This window comes from Mixophyes fleayi, chromosome 12 (assembly GCF_038048845.1).
Source record: "Mixophyes fleayi isolate aMixFle1 chromosome 12, aMixFle1.hap1, whole genome shotgun sequence".
Lineage (NCBI taxonomy): Eukaryota > Metazoa > Chordata > Amphibia > Anura > Limnodynastidae > Mixophyes > Mixophyes fleayi.
In genome coordinates this window covers 58,890,506-58,909,694 of record NC_134413.1, presented here as the reverse complement: position 1 = coordinate 58,909,694, position 19,189 = coordinate 58,890,506, and the positions used below count along the sequence as shown (strand labels likewise).

The 19,189-nt window shown below is 41.2% G+C and overlaps 1 protein-coding gene across 2 annotated transcripts in view; it reads right to left on the bottom strand.

Moving 5' to 3' along the window:
• The window catches only part of VTI1B (vesicle transport through interaction with t-SNAREs 1B), a 98,103-nt gene that overhangs the window by 65,578 nt on the left and 13,336 nt on the right, over positions 1–19,189 (bottom strand). For both annotated transcript variants that reach the window (XR_012680268.1, XM_075193091.1), the window contains exon 2: positions 9,581–9,639. Coding sequence is in view for 1 of the 2 variants with exons in the window: in XM_075193091.1 (XP_075049192.1) it covers positions 9,581–9,639 (59 nt within the window). In the remaining variant the exon portion in view is untranslated. The remainder of the gene's footprint in view (positions 1–9,580; positions 9,640–19,189) is intronic.

Genomic DNA, 19,189 nt, shown 5'->3' with positions numbered 1-19,189 from the left:
AAAAGGAGAGGTAAATAATAAAAGAAATAGGTAAAGGGGGTGCGTGGCAGGAGTCACCCCAAAATTATAGGCAGTAAGTAGAGAAGGGGGAGGGTTGTGAATGGGTACGGGGTGTGACTAAGTAAAGGGGGAGCGGTATTGGTAGTAAGACATCCATGTGTCTCAGACTTTGTTTTTCATGTATTCCATCCGATGAGTTTGCCAAATCATGTTAGTCACAGCAATAACGGAAAGGGGAGCGACCTGTCTCCATTCAATGGCAATTTGACATGTGGCCGCAGAAATAATGTAGTTCTTCTATATTTTTAACAAGACAGGATAACAAGTAACGAACTGTGTATTCAGGCTAAAAAAGTGTTGGTCACGAACAGATGAAAAAGGGCTAATTAGCATGAGGCATCCTTTAGAAAAGTTACAAAAAAACTAATTACTTCCAACATAGCATATCACATTTTCAATACAAAAATAAAAAACACTCAAATGTCAAAAACCAGTACATCTGCAATTATATAAATTGGCACACTCCCCATTAATTAAAATAAATGTATACAATAGGTTATATATAAGTGATCCAGCCACACCAAGTCTTTTCTATACATAGATTAATAGCGATTTTGGTTAGAACGTCCTGGTATCATCACATTGCCTTACAACTCTTTTAGCCGCACACAAAAACAAGCAGCCAGAACCATGCCACAACCATGGCGAAGCCCACCTTCTCTATAGCTCCCAATTTACAACAAAGCATGCCTACAAAGAGACATCGATATGAAAGAAAAACGACGTTAATATAATCAGACTTGCCTAAAAAGAGAATGTGCAGAGTTACGATGCCTGGTTGATAAGTAATTGCGAAGATGGAGCTCTCCAGCACTTCACTTGGACGTCACTGAACAGTGCAACCTGGATACATGTTCATTTAAAGTGGCAATGTACGGACCCCGCAGGTTAAGTCTTTAATAAAACACAACCCTGCAATAATCACTAGGCATTGAACCCATCTGCAATCCGTCATGCACAATTGTAGGTGCACCATGCTCTTCAAAAAGTACAGAGAGAGCTTTTAAGATATACAATATTGATCTCAACATTAACCCAGGTGTACATGGCAGATGAAAGCTAGATTTAAAACCACTTCTATAAAAGGGAAAGTCAAATGGCTGAGGAGTCTAAGCTCCAGAGAGTTAGAGCTGTGGTTTAAAAGCTACAGTCAATGTTCTAGAAAAGTAGCATTTTTCCAACCAGAATAAAAAGGCTTGGGAGCACATATTTCTTGTGTTCATTGTTTGTTTGACTTTCACAAAATGTTATTGTTGGGTAAAAGGAAAACTACTACTACTACTACCCTTTATTTATTTAGCATCTACAACAGGCCTGGTCAGCTTGTGGCTCTCTAGGTGCTGTGAAACTACAAGTCCCAGCATGCCCTGCCAGCTATCTACTGGCAAAGTATGCTGAATTGTGGTAGGGTCCTGCATTGTTCAGTCGCTGTGTGTGGCCGCCATCTTTAAATACAGCTCCGGTGCCAGGAGGGTTAATACCCAGCAACGGAGAGGTTACAAGACTGGCGCTAGGCTCTGTGTGAATATATAATGTATTTATGAATAAGTATTTTTTACATGTGCGCTGCGGCACCAGGCGGGTATACCCAGCGCCACAGCACTGTAGGGGTTAAACCCGCGCCAGGGCAAGGCAAGCCAGGCCAGTCCGCAGCAACAACGGACAGGGAGGTCCATCCTGTCACATGGAGCATAAAGTTTCACAACACCTGCAATGCCACTGGTTGGCCAGGCCTGATGTGCAATATAGCTCGCTGAACTTAATTCACAAGCAGCTTCATAGGGTCACTAAATCTATAATACATGAGGATTTCATAAAATGATAAAAATGGCCTTGAATTTTATATTTAGTAGTTCTGCCAAAACTAGTACAATCCAAACTTAGCAGGTGTACTTATGTTTACACTGCACACCAGTTAGGTCACTGATGCAAAGTTAAGCAGCAAAAAAAGGACATTACAGAGTAAAACTACTAATGAAAATTAAAGCTGCAAACACTCAAATTTACAGTAAGACGATGCATAGTAGTGCACATTTTTCCTTAGCCTCTGTCTAAGCTGCAATATATTTTAAGTGTTATGTTACTACCACAAAAACCACAATCACATGTCATATAAAGCAAATGAGCAGAGGTGCATTGGAATGGCCCTGCTGTCAGCATGCTCATTCATTGCACAATCCCCCCTGCCCTATTCCATTATCTGCGGTCATGTACATGGAGTGAGGGCTCTGACTCAGATCAGATGATCCTCTCATGAACAAGCTTGAGGTGTGAAATGGAAATGCGTTCCAGCTGAGAGACTCTACAGCAACATCAGTCTCCCACACCATGAGTGATGGGGGAAATTTCAAGAAAAGCCAAATTTTCTTTTAACTTGTTATTAAAAACAAATAAATACATAAAATGTGTGATTGCTGCTTTATGTCAAAAGCGGAGTATTAAAAAGCTGAAAAAGATATATGTAATAACACAAGGGATTATGAAAGATTAAATATGTCCACCATGGTCTATTTCACCGTTACAGATTCCTATTTTAGGAAGGTGGAGGTTTCCCAACACAAACATACACTGTGGAGTCTCAGCACAACAAAATTGCCAGAAGAAGAATACATGTGAGGAAAACTACCACATTACATTCTGCAAGATTACCCTGCTTATTTGTGCTTTCCATAAAGATTTTGTTTCCTATGTACATTCAAATTCCATATTCCTTTATGCCGAGACAACTGGGGTGAAGTGTGTGTGTGTATGTGAGATATATATATATATATATATATATATATATATATATATATATATATATATATATATATATATATATATATATATATATATATATAAATAAAATCAGCTACATGGATATCTGAATATTCATTGGAGAGATGACAATAAACTGCTTATTTTACCATTAGCCATCTGATTAAGAATTTTAGTGACTTATTTGTGAAGTTTCCCTACCAGGCCTTTCCCACAACCTTCTTTTATTATTATTATTCATTTTTATTTATAAGGCGTCACTAGGTGTCCATAGCGCCGTACAGGGACAAACAAAATTACAGTACGAGGCAAAACAGTACAGTAAACAATAAGCACAGTAACTCAGTAAGCTCAAAGCACAGCTAGAGGGGCGGGGGGAGAGGGCAAGGTCCGCATACGACGGAGCCCAAGAGGGAGGGCACGGAAGACAGGGAGACCCCCAGAGGGGAGAGGAGGGAGCGAGAGGGGACGGGGGGAAGAGGGTCCTCGAGGAGGAGGGCTAGGTAGCTGGAGAGCAGAGTTAAAAGATGACCCTGCTCAAAGGAGCGTACAATCTACGTGGGGTAGAGAGAGAGAAGGAGGAACGGAGGAGAAGGATAAGGGAAGGGGAATGAGGGGAAGAGGTAGAAGAAAAGGTAGGAAGTTAAGTGGGAGACTGAAAGGCTTTAAGAAAAAGGTGGGTTTTTAAGCTTGTTTGAAACTGGACAGATTGGGGGAAGTTCTGATGAAGGGAGGGAGCTTGTTCCAGTGGTGGGGGGGGAAGTGCGGGCGAAGTCTTGGATACGTGCGTGGGAGGAGGTGATCGGGGGGAAGAGAGGTGATGGTCATTAGCAGATCGGGGAGAGCAGGATGGAGCATGAATAGATGTAGGTAGCAGGCGAGGGCCTTGTATGTAAGAGTGAGGAGCTTGAACAGGATTCTGTAAGGGAAGGGGAGCCAGTGAAGGGATTGGTAGAGGGGGAAGACAGAAGAGGAGCGGCGAGAAAGGAAGATAAGCCTAGCGGCTGCGTTAAATACAGATCGAAGGGGAGCGAGAGGAGAGTGGGGGAGGCCAGTAAGGAGGAGGTTGCAGTAGTCCAAGCAGGAGATGATCAGAGAGTGAATAAGACATTTGTAGCATCTTGGGAGAGAAAGGGCCGGATGCGAGCGATGTTACACAGCTGGAAGCGGCAGGATTTAGCAAGGGAGAATGTGGGGGCCAAAGGAGAGAGAGAGGAGTTGAGGATGACACTGAGGCAGCGAAGTTGGGGGACAGGGGAGATAGAGGTTTTCTCGACAGTGAGAGAGGACAGAAGGGGGCGAGGTGTGAGGGGGAGGAAAGACTATGAGTTCAGTTTTGGCGAGGTTAAGTTTGAGGAATCGAGAGGACATCCAGGAGGAGATGGCAGGACATCCAGGAGGAGAGGTAAAGTTGAGTGTCATCAGCGTAGAGGTGGTGAGTTCACGCAGGGAAGAGGTGTATAGAGAGAAGAGTAAGGGTCCCTGTGACTGGATCCCTATTAAATAACTTTTGGCAAAAATGTATTTAAAGCTAATAGCACGAGGCAGTTTTTTTATGTATGGCAATGCCAGTATTTTTGATATTGTGTATATTGTGATATAGGAAATTGTTATTTCTGAGACCAGGCTAGAAACTGTTTTTTCTTGTTTTCACCTTACTATAGGAAATGCCTATTTCTGATGCATATATCTGACACAATGAGCCTGTGTTTACCAAGCCTTTGGTGTATTGTGGTTTAAGGAAGTGGCTTGTTGCGAGTCCTTTTGTTGATCTGTGGAAATGTGTATTCGGCCACTGTCTGAAATATTCATGCCAGTTAGACTTTTTGACTTGCTAGTGAGTCTCCTGTCTCTGAAATAAGATTCAGTAAATCACAGCAAGGTTTTTAAGAATTTCATAGCCAAGTGTAAATTTTGTTTTTGCCTTGAAATGCATGTTAATTTCTGTTGGTGTCAATAGAGTATATCCGGTTTCTAAAAATAGACTATTTCTGAACTGTATAAAAAAGTGTTCTTCTGAATTGTCATCTGACCTGACCACACTGGGACCTTCCACCAGTGTGCGTGAGCAAATAAACCATCATGCTTCATAGACCTGCTTGGAATCATCTTCAATATTGCTGTTTTCCTGTGATCTACAGATTAGACCCTAAAATCTAATCCATTCTCCAGCTGTGTCTGCGGTTTGGACCAAAGAGCTTCCAGTGACAACGCTCTGTGCTACCCAGCAGCCCTGGTTAGTGTGATAGGCCAGGGGGGAATCCATTCACAGCAACCCGGATCCATAGTAAGAGGTCCGGAGTTACCAGCCAGGTACACCAGCAAGGAGACACGCTAGCAGCGTCAGTTACGCAGAAGAAACACGGTTTTAGGTGCCGGTATAGTAGCCCAGTGGTGGCAGCTCGTGTAAGTCCCTCCTACTGCGGCAAGAGGGCGCTTTTTGGATAACAAAAGGGAACGGTGACAAAGTAAGCTCAGCCGGTTCCTCACAACAACAGACAGGGTGGCATAGGCGGTCCATCCTGTCACAGTCCCAAAACAGAGCCCTGAGGGACCCCGACTGGAAGGGGGTGGGGGGGGGGGTGGGGATCGTCCGCATACGACGGAGCCCAAGAGGGAGGGCACGGAAGACAGGGAGACCCCCAGGACTGGGCCGGAGAGGCCAAAGGACCGGAGGGTGTGTGTCGAAGGCTGCAGAGAGATCAGGGAGGATGAGAAGGGAGAAGTGGCCCCTGGCTTTAGCAGAGAGGAGATCACTGAAATTAAATGAGAGAGTGGACTTCCTTGCCCGTGGTGGGGCAGAAGGAGTGAAGGTAAAGGGGGCTAGGGGGCTGGGGGTGGGGGGTGGACGAAAGAGTGGAGGAGATTTCAAGTCGGATAGCCTCAATTTTAGAGGAGGAAAAGGAGGCGAAGTCGGAGGCAGTCAGGGAGGAGGGGGTGGGGCCAGGAGAGTGCTGAAGGTGGCGAAGAGGCGGCGGGGGTTAGAGGATAGGGAAACCCCCGCTTTAGATGTTCGCTAGACGCCCATAGCTTTTTTAACGCTTACCTTATCCATGATGATGCTATCCACACTAATACACCCTCACAGCTGTACCAATCTCCACTCTAAGCCACACTCGATCCTCTTGTTTCAGCTGTGCCTTCTTCCACTTAAAATGTAAGCTCTCTAACAAGCAGGGTCCTCCATACCCTTTGTTTTCATGAATATTTATTTTATCCGCTTTGTAAGCACTTGTTTTATGTATGTCCTGTATTCCCCTACTGTACGGCGCTGCTGGACACTGTGGCGCCTTACAAATCTACGACAGATATAGAGATGTATATCTATATATATACACACACACACACACCTCTAGTGCATTAAATTAGTGCCGTTTTAAAAGTTTAATGCACTAGATTTGTTATTTCTTTGTTTAGATGAAATATACGGGCAAGTGAAATATTGTAGGAAACAAACTCAATGTCACGATTCACGGCAGGGAATATGGTTCCTCGGTTTGTCATGCAGAAATACAAGTACAGGTAGGGGGCTCAGTGAGCTGAGATCTGTAGGTTAGACACACTGAACAGCAGAGATGAGATGCTGAAAAGGGTGGTAAAGTCTGTGAGCTGATATCCAGGAATAAGCAGAGCTGAGTCAGACATGCAGAGATACAGGAACAGGTAAGGGAGCTCTGTGAGCTGTAGATTAGACACACAGGAGCAGCTGAGCTGAAGTGCTGGAGAGAATGGTAACTGTGAGCTGATATCCAGGAATAAGCAGGGCTCAGTCAGTCATGCAGAGATACAGGAACAGGTAAGCTGGAGCCAGGGAGCCAAGTCTTCACACGGTCAGGATAGACAAACAAAAAACAGGCAACTGGGTGTTAGCCTAGGTGTCTTAAATAGTGAGGTGATGACAGGCTGGACGAATGGGAGCGGAGAGGAGGAGTTCTATCTGACAGGATGGGATTGAGCATGTGCAGACCCGGAATCAAGATGGCCGGCGCCATTGGACGGAAGCGGCGCCGGCGAGGATCCCCACATTTGGCAGGTGAGAGTATCGTACCCCTTGTGTTGGGGCGATATGTGATACTCAATTAAGAACAGCTGGAGAATCTAGCCTGTGTTGAAGTGCTTAATCCTACACATACGGAGTAAGCGTTTTCTTAGGGGCAGTTGCCCCTTCATCATAAGAATAGCTGGTGAAATGTTTCACGGATTGGGTAAACATTTTTAAGGAGCCTCCAAAGACACAAAGTTTAAGGCCATTGATATATGGTGTTTGTGTTCCTTATTCAGTATTTATGGTATAAAATTACTACACCATATTGAGTTTTTTTCCTTCTTGTCTTTCTATGCCATCAAGAGACCCCATGAGAAGAATATGAATTATAGGAGTTGTTTTTTATTATGAAAAAAAAGCGACGTTACATTTCTTTGAACGAAGGCAATCTATTGACTGGTACTTTCAATTTGCAGAGAAAGGCTGCAAACAGAGTTATACATTTGTACGCTAGTACACCTAACTTAAAGATTGAGGACCTATGTGTGACAAATTCAACTTACATATTTTGAAGCGGTTTAACAACATCTTTCCACAGCTAGCAGCCAGTTGACAGAATGCAACTGCAAACAAACAGAGCACCTGCAGAGGACTGTTTTTTAAAAGACAAGGTAGGAGCGTCATCTGTCCATCAAGTTAGGGCAGTGGGAGGAGAGTAAATTGTTTAAACCTGTCCCTCTCTTTGTATAGTGCGACAAACACCAAACAGGGGCCGGAGAGTCTAGGGAGCTGGTCTCTGTTACTTTAGCATTAGGGTCACCCGAAACATGTGTGTAAACTTAGGTTATTAATTACTTTGCCATCCTGACAATAAAAGGCAAAAGTAAAAGCAAGATTGTTCTCGTGTGCACATCACCGAAAGTGTACCCGTGTCACCACTAACACACACAACCGGTCAAAAGTTTTAGAACACCTCTATTTTTCCACCTTTTGACTGTTTAAAGTAGCCACCTTTTGCAGATATAAACACTCTTGTGGCATTCTTTCTACAATGGTGTGACAGGATGGACAGCCTATGCCACCCTGTCTGTTGTTGCTAGGAACCAGCTGGGCTTACTTTGCCACCGTTCTCTTTCGTTATCCCAAAAGCGCCCTCTTGCCATAGTAGGAGGGGCTTACAAAGGCTGCCACCACTGGACTCCTATACAGGCTTCAGAACCGGGTTTCTTCTGGTAACTGACGCTGCGTGTGTAGCCCGTTACTGGTGTACCTGGGCTGGTACTCCTGACCTCTTATTATGGATCAGGGATGCTGTGACTGGATCCCCCCTGGCCTATCACACTGACCAGGACTGCAGGCAGAGCGGTGGCACCGGAAAACCTGGGTCCAACCTCAGAAACAGCCGGAGAATGGATTAGATTTAGGGTCTAATCTGCAGGCCACAGGAATACCGCAATATTGAAGAAGTTGTCAAGCAGGTCTTTTAAGCAAGTGATGTTTATGTGCTCTCACACTGGTTGGAGGTACAAGGTCAGATGAAACAAAAGGAACAAGTTTTCAATACATGCCAGTGCCTTTTATACAGTTTAGACACAGGCTATTTTTAGAATCAGGATGTAATGTGTTTACACAGACATGGAATTACATGCATTGCAAAGCCAACAATATTTACACTCGTCTATGAAATTCTAGAGACACTGATGTCATGCATCACAAGCTGTTCACATTGTTCAGAAAGGTTTGAACACTGACAAAAGGCCACACAGTAACGACCCCCTGCTGGGCCTTTGAAAGCTAGAAATGCCTGCTCTGGCCAGACTCCCACCCCATATGCCTAATTGGAGGTTTCCACTAGCAACCTTGCAAACCCCCAAACAATGACACTTCCATACAAAACACATCCCAATACACAAAAGACCTCCATCCACAAAGGCTCATTGTATCAGATATATACATCAGAAATAAGGCATTTGCTTTAGAAAGGTTAAAACAGAAAAACAATTTTTTTTACCCTGGACTCAGAAATAACGATTTCCTATCTCAAAATATGCACAATATCAAAAATAAGTGCATGTGCAATTATATAAATAAGCGCCCTGCACTATTTCCTTTAAATAAATTTATATCAGAAGTTATTTATCAGTGATCCAGTCACAAATCGTCATTAAATATGGTTCAGAAAGTTATTTCCAACAATGTTGCAGAAGTTGCCACAAATGTGTTGCACTTATAGGTTGCTTTGCTTTCCCCCTTCTCTCCAGTTCATCCCAAACCAGCTCGAAAGAGCTGAAGTCTGTGCTGGCCGTTCCATTATTTGAAGCCTCCTGTTTTGTTCTTTTCCTCGAAGGTAGTTATGACACAGCATGGAGGTATGTTTTGGGTTATTATCTTGCTGTAGGATGAACCACTGACCAAACAGGCATGTGTTTCAGGCATGTGTGTGTATGTGTGTGTGTGTGTTAAGTGAATTAGATCCTGGTGTGTTTATGGAAACTATGTATGGATCAAACAGGATCTAGTAGTCTTTATGTCAATAACTATCAGTTTGAAGGAGATTTGGATCCAGCAGCATCTGGTCTGTATAAACCACAAATAGGTCCGGCAAAATTTAGGTGCGTTTGTGTGCATTTAGTGTGGATTCATCTTTGTGTTTATATTTAGTACGGATCTGGCTTTTATCCCCTTTCCTATTTATTTATGCAGAAATTCATCTTATACAAAAAAAATAAAAAAAAATAAGTGACATTCAAAAAATTAAATATATTGTAATATAATTACCATTTCATTTGCTTCTAGATGTTTTTCATTAAATTCTCGAAGAAGACCTTTACGTTGCTCTGTGAAACAAGATAAAGCAAGATTAACTTTAGATGCTTTTCTTGACAATTTCAAAATATGAACAAAAATATTTAGCATTCAATCATACACTAATATGTTCGATTAACATTGTAAGAAAAATAATTGAAATATACTTTCAGTTAATTTATTTTCCTTCAATTACTCCATGGCAGCCCTTAAAATAGGTTAACACTCTAATCAGCAACGTAGAGACAGGAAAAAAATAAACAAACCTGAAGTGTATATAAAAAGTTGACTACTCATTCCCTCTAGTGTCTGAGTACGCCATGGCAGCCCAATATTCTGACCCATGTTCTGTTTGTTTTCGTAGGACAGCTTGGGAAGTTTCTCAAAACAGAACATGGGTGAGAATATTGGGCTGCCATGGCGTACTTGAAGGAAATGGAATTAACAATAAGTATAACTCGTTTATTTGCTTTGCTTACTACATGGCAGGCCATAAATGAAACGTACCAAAGCAGGGTCAGTCTAAACCAAATCAACACAGGGTTTCAAACTTACAGTTTCAAATTGTAAAGAAGTTTGGTACAATAAATGCCGCCATGGGTGTAAAGAAAACCCTCAAATCTTAGGCAGATATGTAAACTCGTTTTGAGGTTATAGTCCTTTAAAGCAAATATTTCATTAAAAAATTGCAGCTTTAACATTTTTTCTTAACTTGCATTTGAGGCTCACCTAATTTAGCTAGAGTTGGACAAGGTCTCATTTTAAATCTCTATGTTAAAAGCAATTTTTTTTGTTAAGCTTTAAAAAGCACACAATTTCAAAACCAGTGGTATGGCAGCATTTATAATACCAAATTTAATTAAAATTAGAGAAAGTAAGGTATATTTTTCTCTAAAATGTATTTATACTGCTGGGTCAAATCAAAATAAACAGGATGGGCTAAGAACCCCCCCCCCCCCCCCCGCTAATAATAAATATTTATATTTTTATTGATAGACTTCTTGAACGGTTTTTTACTCCAAAACTGCACATAAGCAGAGAATGTGATATCTAGAAGATAAAGCCTTGAGAAAGTGTGAAGAGATGACATCAAAACGCTTTTCAGATGTTGAGGCCTGCAATTTGCCTGCCCAGGAGATAGCCACAGCCCTGGTAGAATGTGCCTCTACAATTGCAGGCACTTTTCACGCCCATTCCCCTTGTAGGGCTGTACAATAACATCTCAAATCAGTCATGCCAAAGTAGGTCTGGCTAGAGTACATCCTTTGAAGGAACCTTTAGGAAGAATTAAAAGTTGCTGTGTCTTACTAAAACGGATTGCTCCGTAAAAAAAATAGATATTGCTCTAACAAGTTTATATCTGTTCTTCCGTTTTGTTAGTTGGTTGTGAACAGACAGATGATAGAATAATCTCTTTGGTTGATATAAAAAGAGGATAATACTTAAGGAAAGTAAGCTGAATTAGTTCTTAATACTACTTTGTTCGCATAGATGTTTAGAAAAGGCTCTTTATGCCACAAGGCATGCAATTCCCCCATTTCCTGCATCCAAAACAATATTGAAATCTTAACGTGCCACTAAGGTTTGATCTTAGGCTGTAATCTTTTTACAGCTTAAAAAAAAACAACTTAATACTGAGCGCAGACACCTGAACATTCAGGGTAGAAAGAGCCAGACTTTTATCAAAACAATCTTTAAGAAACACCAAAAACCCCAAACTATCTGAAAGAGAATTCATCAGAGAAAATGACTTTACCCCAGTTCTCAGCAGTCCAATCCCTGTACCTTTTGCAGAATATCAGTCTGTCCCTCATGTTTTTCCTGGAGAGAAAAATTGCTTCTTTGCTGGCCTTCTTGACACCAGGCCATCCTCCAAAAGTCTTTGAATCACTGTACGTGTAGATGCACTCACACCTGCCGCATTCCTGAGCAAGCTGTGCACTGGTGGTGCCCTGATCCCGCAGCTGAATCAACTTTAGGACACGGTCCTGGTGCTTACTGGACGTTCTTGAGCGCACTGAAGCCTTCTTCACGACTATTGAACCGCTCTCCTTGAAGTTCTTGATGACCCAATAAATTGTTGATTTAGGTGCATCTTTACTAGCAGCAACATCCTTGCCTGTGAAGTACTTTTTGTGCAAAGCAATGATGACTGCATGTGTTTCCTTGCAGGCAACCATGGCTAACAGAGGAAGAAAAATGATTTCAAGCACCACCCTCCTTTTAAAGCTTCCAGTCTGTTATTCTAACTCAATCAGTATGACAGAGTGATCTCCAGGCTTGTTCTTGCCAACACTCTCACCTGTGTTAACGAGAGAATCAAAGGCCTGATGTCAGCTGGTCCTTTTGTGGCAGGGCTGAAACGCAGTGGAAATGTTTTGGGGATAAAGTTCACAGCCATGGCAAAGAGGGACTTTAAAATGAATTGCAATTCATCTGATCACTCTTCATGACATTCTGGAATACATGCAAATTGCCATCATAAAAACTAGGCATAAGACTTTGTGAAAAGTAATATTTGTGTTATTCTCAAAAATTTTGGTCATGACTAAGTACCCAGACTCTCCTTAGAATTTATATTATAGATACACAAGCTCTCCTACCCAACCTCTGAGCCCACTCGGTCTGTACTAACTAGGACAAACAGACCTCCCCCTGTGGGTTCAACCTTATTTGCCACACCTTTTTTTTGCGATGGTTAGTTGACTACTACTTACTCCTATCCTCCGCCCCCTTTCTTTTTTCCCTGTACTCATAGCACTGCTTGTCGCTTTTTTCTCTGCTGCTTTTTTGACCTGTACCTAGTGCCAACGTGTGGAACCATGTCCTTTACTTTTGTATCCCTTAATGTCAAAGGGCTTAATACTCCCCAGAACCAAAACTTTTACACAGATCCGTTAAGAACTTTAATGCAGATTGTTTTTTTTGCACAAAACACTTTGGCAAACACCCCTCCTTGTCCTGCTGTAGATTCCCCACTGTGGAATATGCCTCCCTGTCCGCCAAGAGGAATGAAGTTGCCATCATGATCAGGAATTCAGTTCCATTCCAGCTTACCGCCTCTACTCTAGATCATGAGGGCTGCATCATTATACTGGTGGGTCAGGTAGGACACTAAATTATCACTTTGGCGAGTCTGTAGGATCCTAACGCAGGGCAGGTTAGTCTTTTTTAACAAATTCTTTCTGGAATTGAATAAAATCCAAAGAGGCATCCTTCTGATCAGTGGAGACTAACACTATATTGTCAGATGAGCAGGACAGATCAGGTTCGAGGTACAAATACCTCCTCCTCCCTTCCAAACACACCAAAGCGTTACCCAAACATATGGCTGGGGCTGGTCTGTTTGACTTTTGGAGGGCTCACAATCCTTCATCTCGGGATTATACTTTTTATTTGCACCCTCCTCAAGAATAGACATGATAATGGGGTGCAGTAAAGCTATCCAACTACTCACTCACACTGACATACTCACCAACTCTTGGTCTGACCATTCAGTGGTAAAGGCTTTGTTTGATCTCCTGAACAACTCGAAGGGTAGATCTTGGAGACTAAACTGGGGAAGTTTGAGCAAGGATTTGTTTAAAGAGCAGATGTCATCCCAACTCCAAGAATATTCAGACCTTAATTTGACTCCTGAATCCCCCTTCCCAACATATGGGGAGCACGCAAATCAGTCATTAGAGGGGCCATTATTATATGTGCATCCTACCGCAAGAAACAACAGACACTGAAATTAAACTCTCTTACTGTCCAACTGCAACAGCTTGAGCACAACCATAAACAGAACCACTCTGAATCAGTTTATAAACAACTCCTTTCAGTTAGGGGGGAAATTCAATCACTACTGGCGGAAAAAAAAACTGAACGGGTCCTTCGCTGGCTCAACCAAAAACCTGATGAATGAAGCAATAAGTCAGACACATGCTTACAAAGAAGCTGAAAACTAAACAAGCTGTGCAGGCTATTATGGCAGTAAAAGACAAGAAGGGAATATTTAACTATGACCCGACAGTTATCAATGACTCCTTCCACCGATTTTACAAATCCCTATATAATTTAAACAACGATAGGCCCACCCCTCCCTCTTCACCAGCAGTTGTACAGCAATACCTAAATGCCTGCAAATTACCAGAATGGGACAGGACATTAGCTACCAAACTGAATGAGGATATCACTGAGAAGGAACTGAAAGATGCCCTCAAGGAACAGAAAGCCTCTAAGGCTCCTGGCCCTGACGGATTTACCATTTCGCACTACAGGACTTTGTTGCATATATTGATAGCGCATTTGCTCTCCACCTTTAACTGTTTTCAGAGTGAAGTTTCACCAGGACATCACAAGTTCTACTATCATAGTCATACCAAAACCCAATAAAGACCCCACAGATTGTGCCAACTATCGTCCCATTTCCTTACTAAACACGGACATCAAGCTAGTCGCTAAGATCTTAGCAAACAGGTTGAATATTCATTTGACAGCACTTATTGACCCAGACCAAGTTGGCTTTGTCCCCACTAGACTAGCCCTTGATAATACCAGGATGGTAGACTTGATCTCTTACATCAACCAGACAAGAATCCCATCTGTGATTTAAGCACTAGATCTAGTCCTCAAGTACCCCTAACAGTGCATGTTTTCCATATCTCCTTGCTGGAGCACAGGTTAGGGCACTGTTAGGGGTACTTGAGGACTAGGGTTGGGAAACACTGCTCTAAGCCTCTGCAAATCTTGGGGGAGAGGACAATATGGAGGGATTACTACCACCTTCACTGCCTCTTTCTTGATTATTCTCAGAGTGCAGGCAATGATGGGAAAAGGAGGGAACACATACCCTAGATTGAAGTTCCACGGTATTGAAAAAGCATCTACTCCAAATGCCCCGATGTCTCTGTGACAGGAGTAAAACCTGATTACCTTGGCATTTTGGGATGTTGCCATTAATTCCATGTCAGGAAGACCAAATCTCTGAACAAGTAGCTGAAATACTTCTTGTGTAAGGACCATTCATCTGGATAGATCCAACACCTGCTGATGTATTCTGCTATGGTACAGTATTTGCCTGCTACATGAAGTGCAGAACAGGATGTCAAATTGTTCTCTGCCCAAGATATTACCGCTGCAACTTCTGACAACATTGTGTTGCTCTTGATGCCTCCATGCTTGTTTAGAAAAGAGACTACTATTCTGTTGTCGGGGGAAAGAAAAAAAAAAAAAAAAAAAGGGACATTCAGATGACTGAAACTTCCAAAATGCAGGCCAAACGGTATTCATTTCTTGAACATTTGTGTTCAAATGTTCAAATGTCTTTTTGTACTTTGATCATGTGCCTTGTATCACTTCTGCAAGCAGATGAGCTCCCCAACCTGTGGAGCATTATTCTGTTGTGTGCACATTCCAATATGGTTCTCAAAAATTCATACCTTAACGTCTTAATCTTGAACACTGCCTCCAGTCAAGTTTATTAGATTCTCTAGATCTTATAAACAGTTTTTCAGAGTTAAAATCCCACTGGGTAAGTAGATTCAGTTGAATGTCTCGCATATGCCACCTTGCCCTCGGAAGAATGACTATGGCAGAAGAAATCCCTAACAGACGGAGATAAGTCTTTGAACCAATCAAGAAAAAATATCCTAAATTAAATTGGAATTATATCCCTGGGTATATAAAAAATATATTTTAAATATAGCAAAGTCAGCTCCTTTAGAACAGGGGTGCCACCACATTATCACATAGAAAAAGAAACAATAAGATGTGCCAATCTACATCAACTGCAATATAACTTACAATGAATATGACAGATAAGAAAGCTCCAAGATAAACAAACATTTATTAATATTAGTAGTGATAAGCACTTAGAAATGTATCCACATATAAAGCAGATGAATATAGAAAAAAGCAACCTCAATAAAAAAATTATGTAAAAGTGAGGGTTTAATTTAAAACTGCAGCACAGAGAGAGTTCAATGTATAAACAATGTTGTAATATATAATGCTTCGGTATACAGTAAATACAGATTGAAAGTGTTTATGGATAGTTCACCTGATAATGATAGATAACCAGACAGTAATCCCACCTATTGAGAAGTTATGGAAACTAAAATTAAATTACATATTTATACCTTTCAGCACTCACAGAATCATAAGTCGAACAAGCAGGGTGAAGGATACTTCTCCAGAGGAGGCAAGTGGCCAGTTCACCTGACTCTCCAACATGTATTAAAGTTTTCTCTGGTATACTGCTGTTACCGAGGCCAGCATTATGGTGTTCCAAACTGCCCTTTTACGTCTCTGGAGAAAACAAACATGTCGAGGATTTCTAGTTAGCCGACCTTAGATTATGCTTCCTACTTAGATACACGCACCACTGTATTGAAGATGCCAGCTACTTCAGACTCACGGGTCCTAAGTAAGGGTCTGCGTCAGTTTTGAGCTTCCATGAAGACATAACTGCTGGGGACGGCATGTCAATTCTGCTTTTTCAAGAAGACAGAAAAAATACTCCACCAACCCCAAAGGGCAGACAGGAAGCTTCACAAGTACGCCAACGCTTTAATAGAAAGGTAAGCCCAAATATACAAAACCGTTCCGCATCACCATAAAAACTTCTAACCCAGCTAAAATGCAGGTTAAAAAGCAAAAGAAAAAAAAAATAAAAGACCAGAATGAAAGAATGAACACCTTATATATCATAAGGATTAAGCAAAGAAAATTAAGCATTCTCTACTACAATAACCATATGATTATTTTTTTACTACCCATTCAATTAGTGTTTTTTTTTTTTGTTTTGTCTTTTTAAAGCCACCTTAATAACTGTGGGAGATATTTCTGCTGACCACTCGTAAATCGCTGCTGAAAGGGGTGTGAGCAGGAGGAACAGTCAGAAGCCACAATCTCAAGGATATCACAGAGAATGGGGCTTCTTATTGGTTCTCAGCTCCCACATCCCTCTGTAGCGTCACACAGCCCCAGCTTTCTGCCATGGCTGTAAGGCAAGACGGAGTCCTGAAAAAGAGGGCCTGCACAGAGCAGTCTCCAAAGCTTCTGGTGAATGGCACCTTGAGTAGGGTATATATTTCACCATAACCGCTTTAAAAATGAACTGCATATCTGTGTGTATCTAGCAAAATGAGATTGAGCTATCGGTTCATGTTCTGATCAAAACATTTAAAACTGCATCCCAGCTTCAAGTGTATTTCATTGCATGCAGGTCCTAGACTGACCTATATGCTTCAAACACCATAAAAATCAGATGTACTCACCTCCCATATATATGGGCTTACATCTGACAAGGGCTGACTTGTGGGCCAAACACAAAGCAGCCTTAAATAAGCTTGATAGCTGCTAGGACAACATAAGGCAATATATATCGAGACAAAACCAGAGAAGAAATAAGTCCACACTCAGATAACCCCATATTCTATATGGCACCAGCTGCATGGCAATATATGTATACAAAACAAAACGACTTTTAAATAGTGCTGAAACATGTCATTACTGTAAAATAGCTAAATAGTTGATCTAGAAAAGTATTTTCTCAATGATAGCAATAAAAAAGCAAATAATTAGCGTTGTTTCGGGAGACAACTATTGATTTATCCAACATTCACATGTCAAACAGTAAAATAGTTTTTATTTGTTTATATGCAATTGCAGATGAACATATTTTTTTGTGACAATGAAGGCAGCCCTAGCTTTGATTAACTGGCTAGTATTTGTAGCAGACACAAAATTACTATATTTATAACCATTGGGGCAGGACTGCATAAATATTTCTACTTCATTTGTTCTCCTCTTGTTAAATAAGATGAAGGATTTGAACGCAAGGCCAAACCCACATTCTACAGTCTTGTCCCTATTATGGTGACCCAGTATGATCCTTACTGTATCATCATCTTTTTAGAAGATATTAGACACTAATCAGATGTACTATGTTTTGGAGATTAAACAAATATCACAAATTAATAAAAACTCGAACATCCTGCAGACTGAAAAGCATCACATCATCATCTATTTATATAGTGCCAGCAAATTCCATAGCGCTCTACAATTGGAAAAGAACAGTACTAAAACTGGGTAATACTAACAGAGTTAAGAGGGCACTACTCTCAAGATTACAATCTATGGAGCTCAGTTAATGATTTTATTTGGTATAAGCTTTTCCATTTTTTTTTATGCAATTCCTAGGTCAATCTGCCTGGAAAAATAGTGGGCTACTACAAGGGAAAGCACAAGTCTGTAAGAATCTTTAGTGCCTTTGGACAAAACACACTCCTAAAAATGTGTAATAGGCCTGCTATTTGTGCTTTTGGTAGTTTCACAAAGGGGTTTCCATGTATTAGTGAAGAGCACCTTCCTTATACTTAAAAGATATATCTACAAATCCAAGGTGCCAAATAACCAATGAATACACCTCAGAGAAATAACGGCTTTTTACAAGCTTTTGAAGCCATATGTATTCAATCCAATGGATGTACTTCTTATCCAGCGCCTTAAAAGTTCCAACTAGCTTCTAGATTTGTGTATATTATATGTACACATGGAGCAATGTGATATACACACACATTATCTCACCATGTCCCAACATAAATGACCTCCCCTATTGTCTCCAACTCATTTTCACCACAAGTCTCTTTCCGGCATTCTAGTTCTCGCTTTTGTATCAATTTTTCCTCCTCATTACAAACTAACATTCTCGCATGTCTTCTCCTAGGAGCTTTTCTGCTCCTACATCACTCACCAAACTACACAGACAAAAAAAAAACCCCTTGCACCCACAATCATCATGGCGTCCATCTCACTCTGCAATCCTTTCTATATGCTCATGCTTTCCACCCATTTACAATCCTTCCAATCTAATCCTTTCATCTTTACCCACATTTCTTCACTAGCTCCCTTTCCCTTTTCATGTTACCTCTAACATTAGAATTCTGTTCTCTGCTTTTTCTACTGTACACCTCTTCTCTTGGTGAACATATACGTTCATTTAGACACCCAAATCTATCTTTCCTCCCGTGACCGCTCTCCTCCTCCACTATCAGTGTCTCTGCCATTTCCACACAGATGTCCCAACACTACAAAAAGCAGATATCTTCTCGTAGAATATGCTGTACTTACAAATAAGTTTGTCTATACTCTTATCTCTCACTTGAGTTACTGCCACCCCCTCTTATATGGCATTTCCATCACCCATCTGTCGCCACTTAAATCAGTCTTAAAAGTGTTAACGTTTTTCTTCTTCAAAAAAGTATGAAATGAAACTACAAGCAGTTTAATTTCATAGTCTGCAGCTGTACTTTGTCACTTGCTGAAGTCAAGGTCTTAATGTTTGTATAGATGAGATATTGGCTCAGTACCTGGTAAGATACACAACAGCTCGTGTTACTTGTTAAACCCAAGGTCTAATTAGATGCATAGATATTACATCAGCTCATTAGTTATATTTCTAGAATACATTGAAATATTATACCCACATCCAATGTATTTTTCCTCTAGTCTGCATAGCCTTGAGATATGTACTTTTCTATTGACTGGCATAATGCCTTCTATTTTACATACTTGATACGCTTGCATGATTGTGAT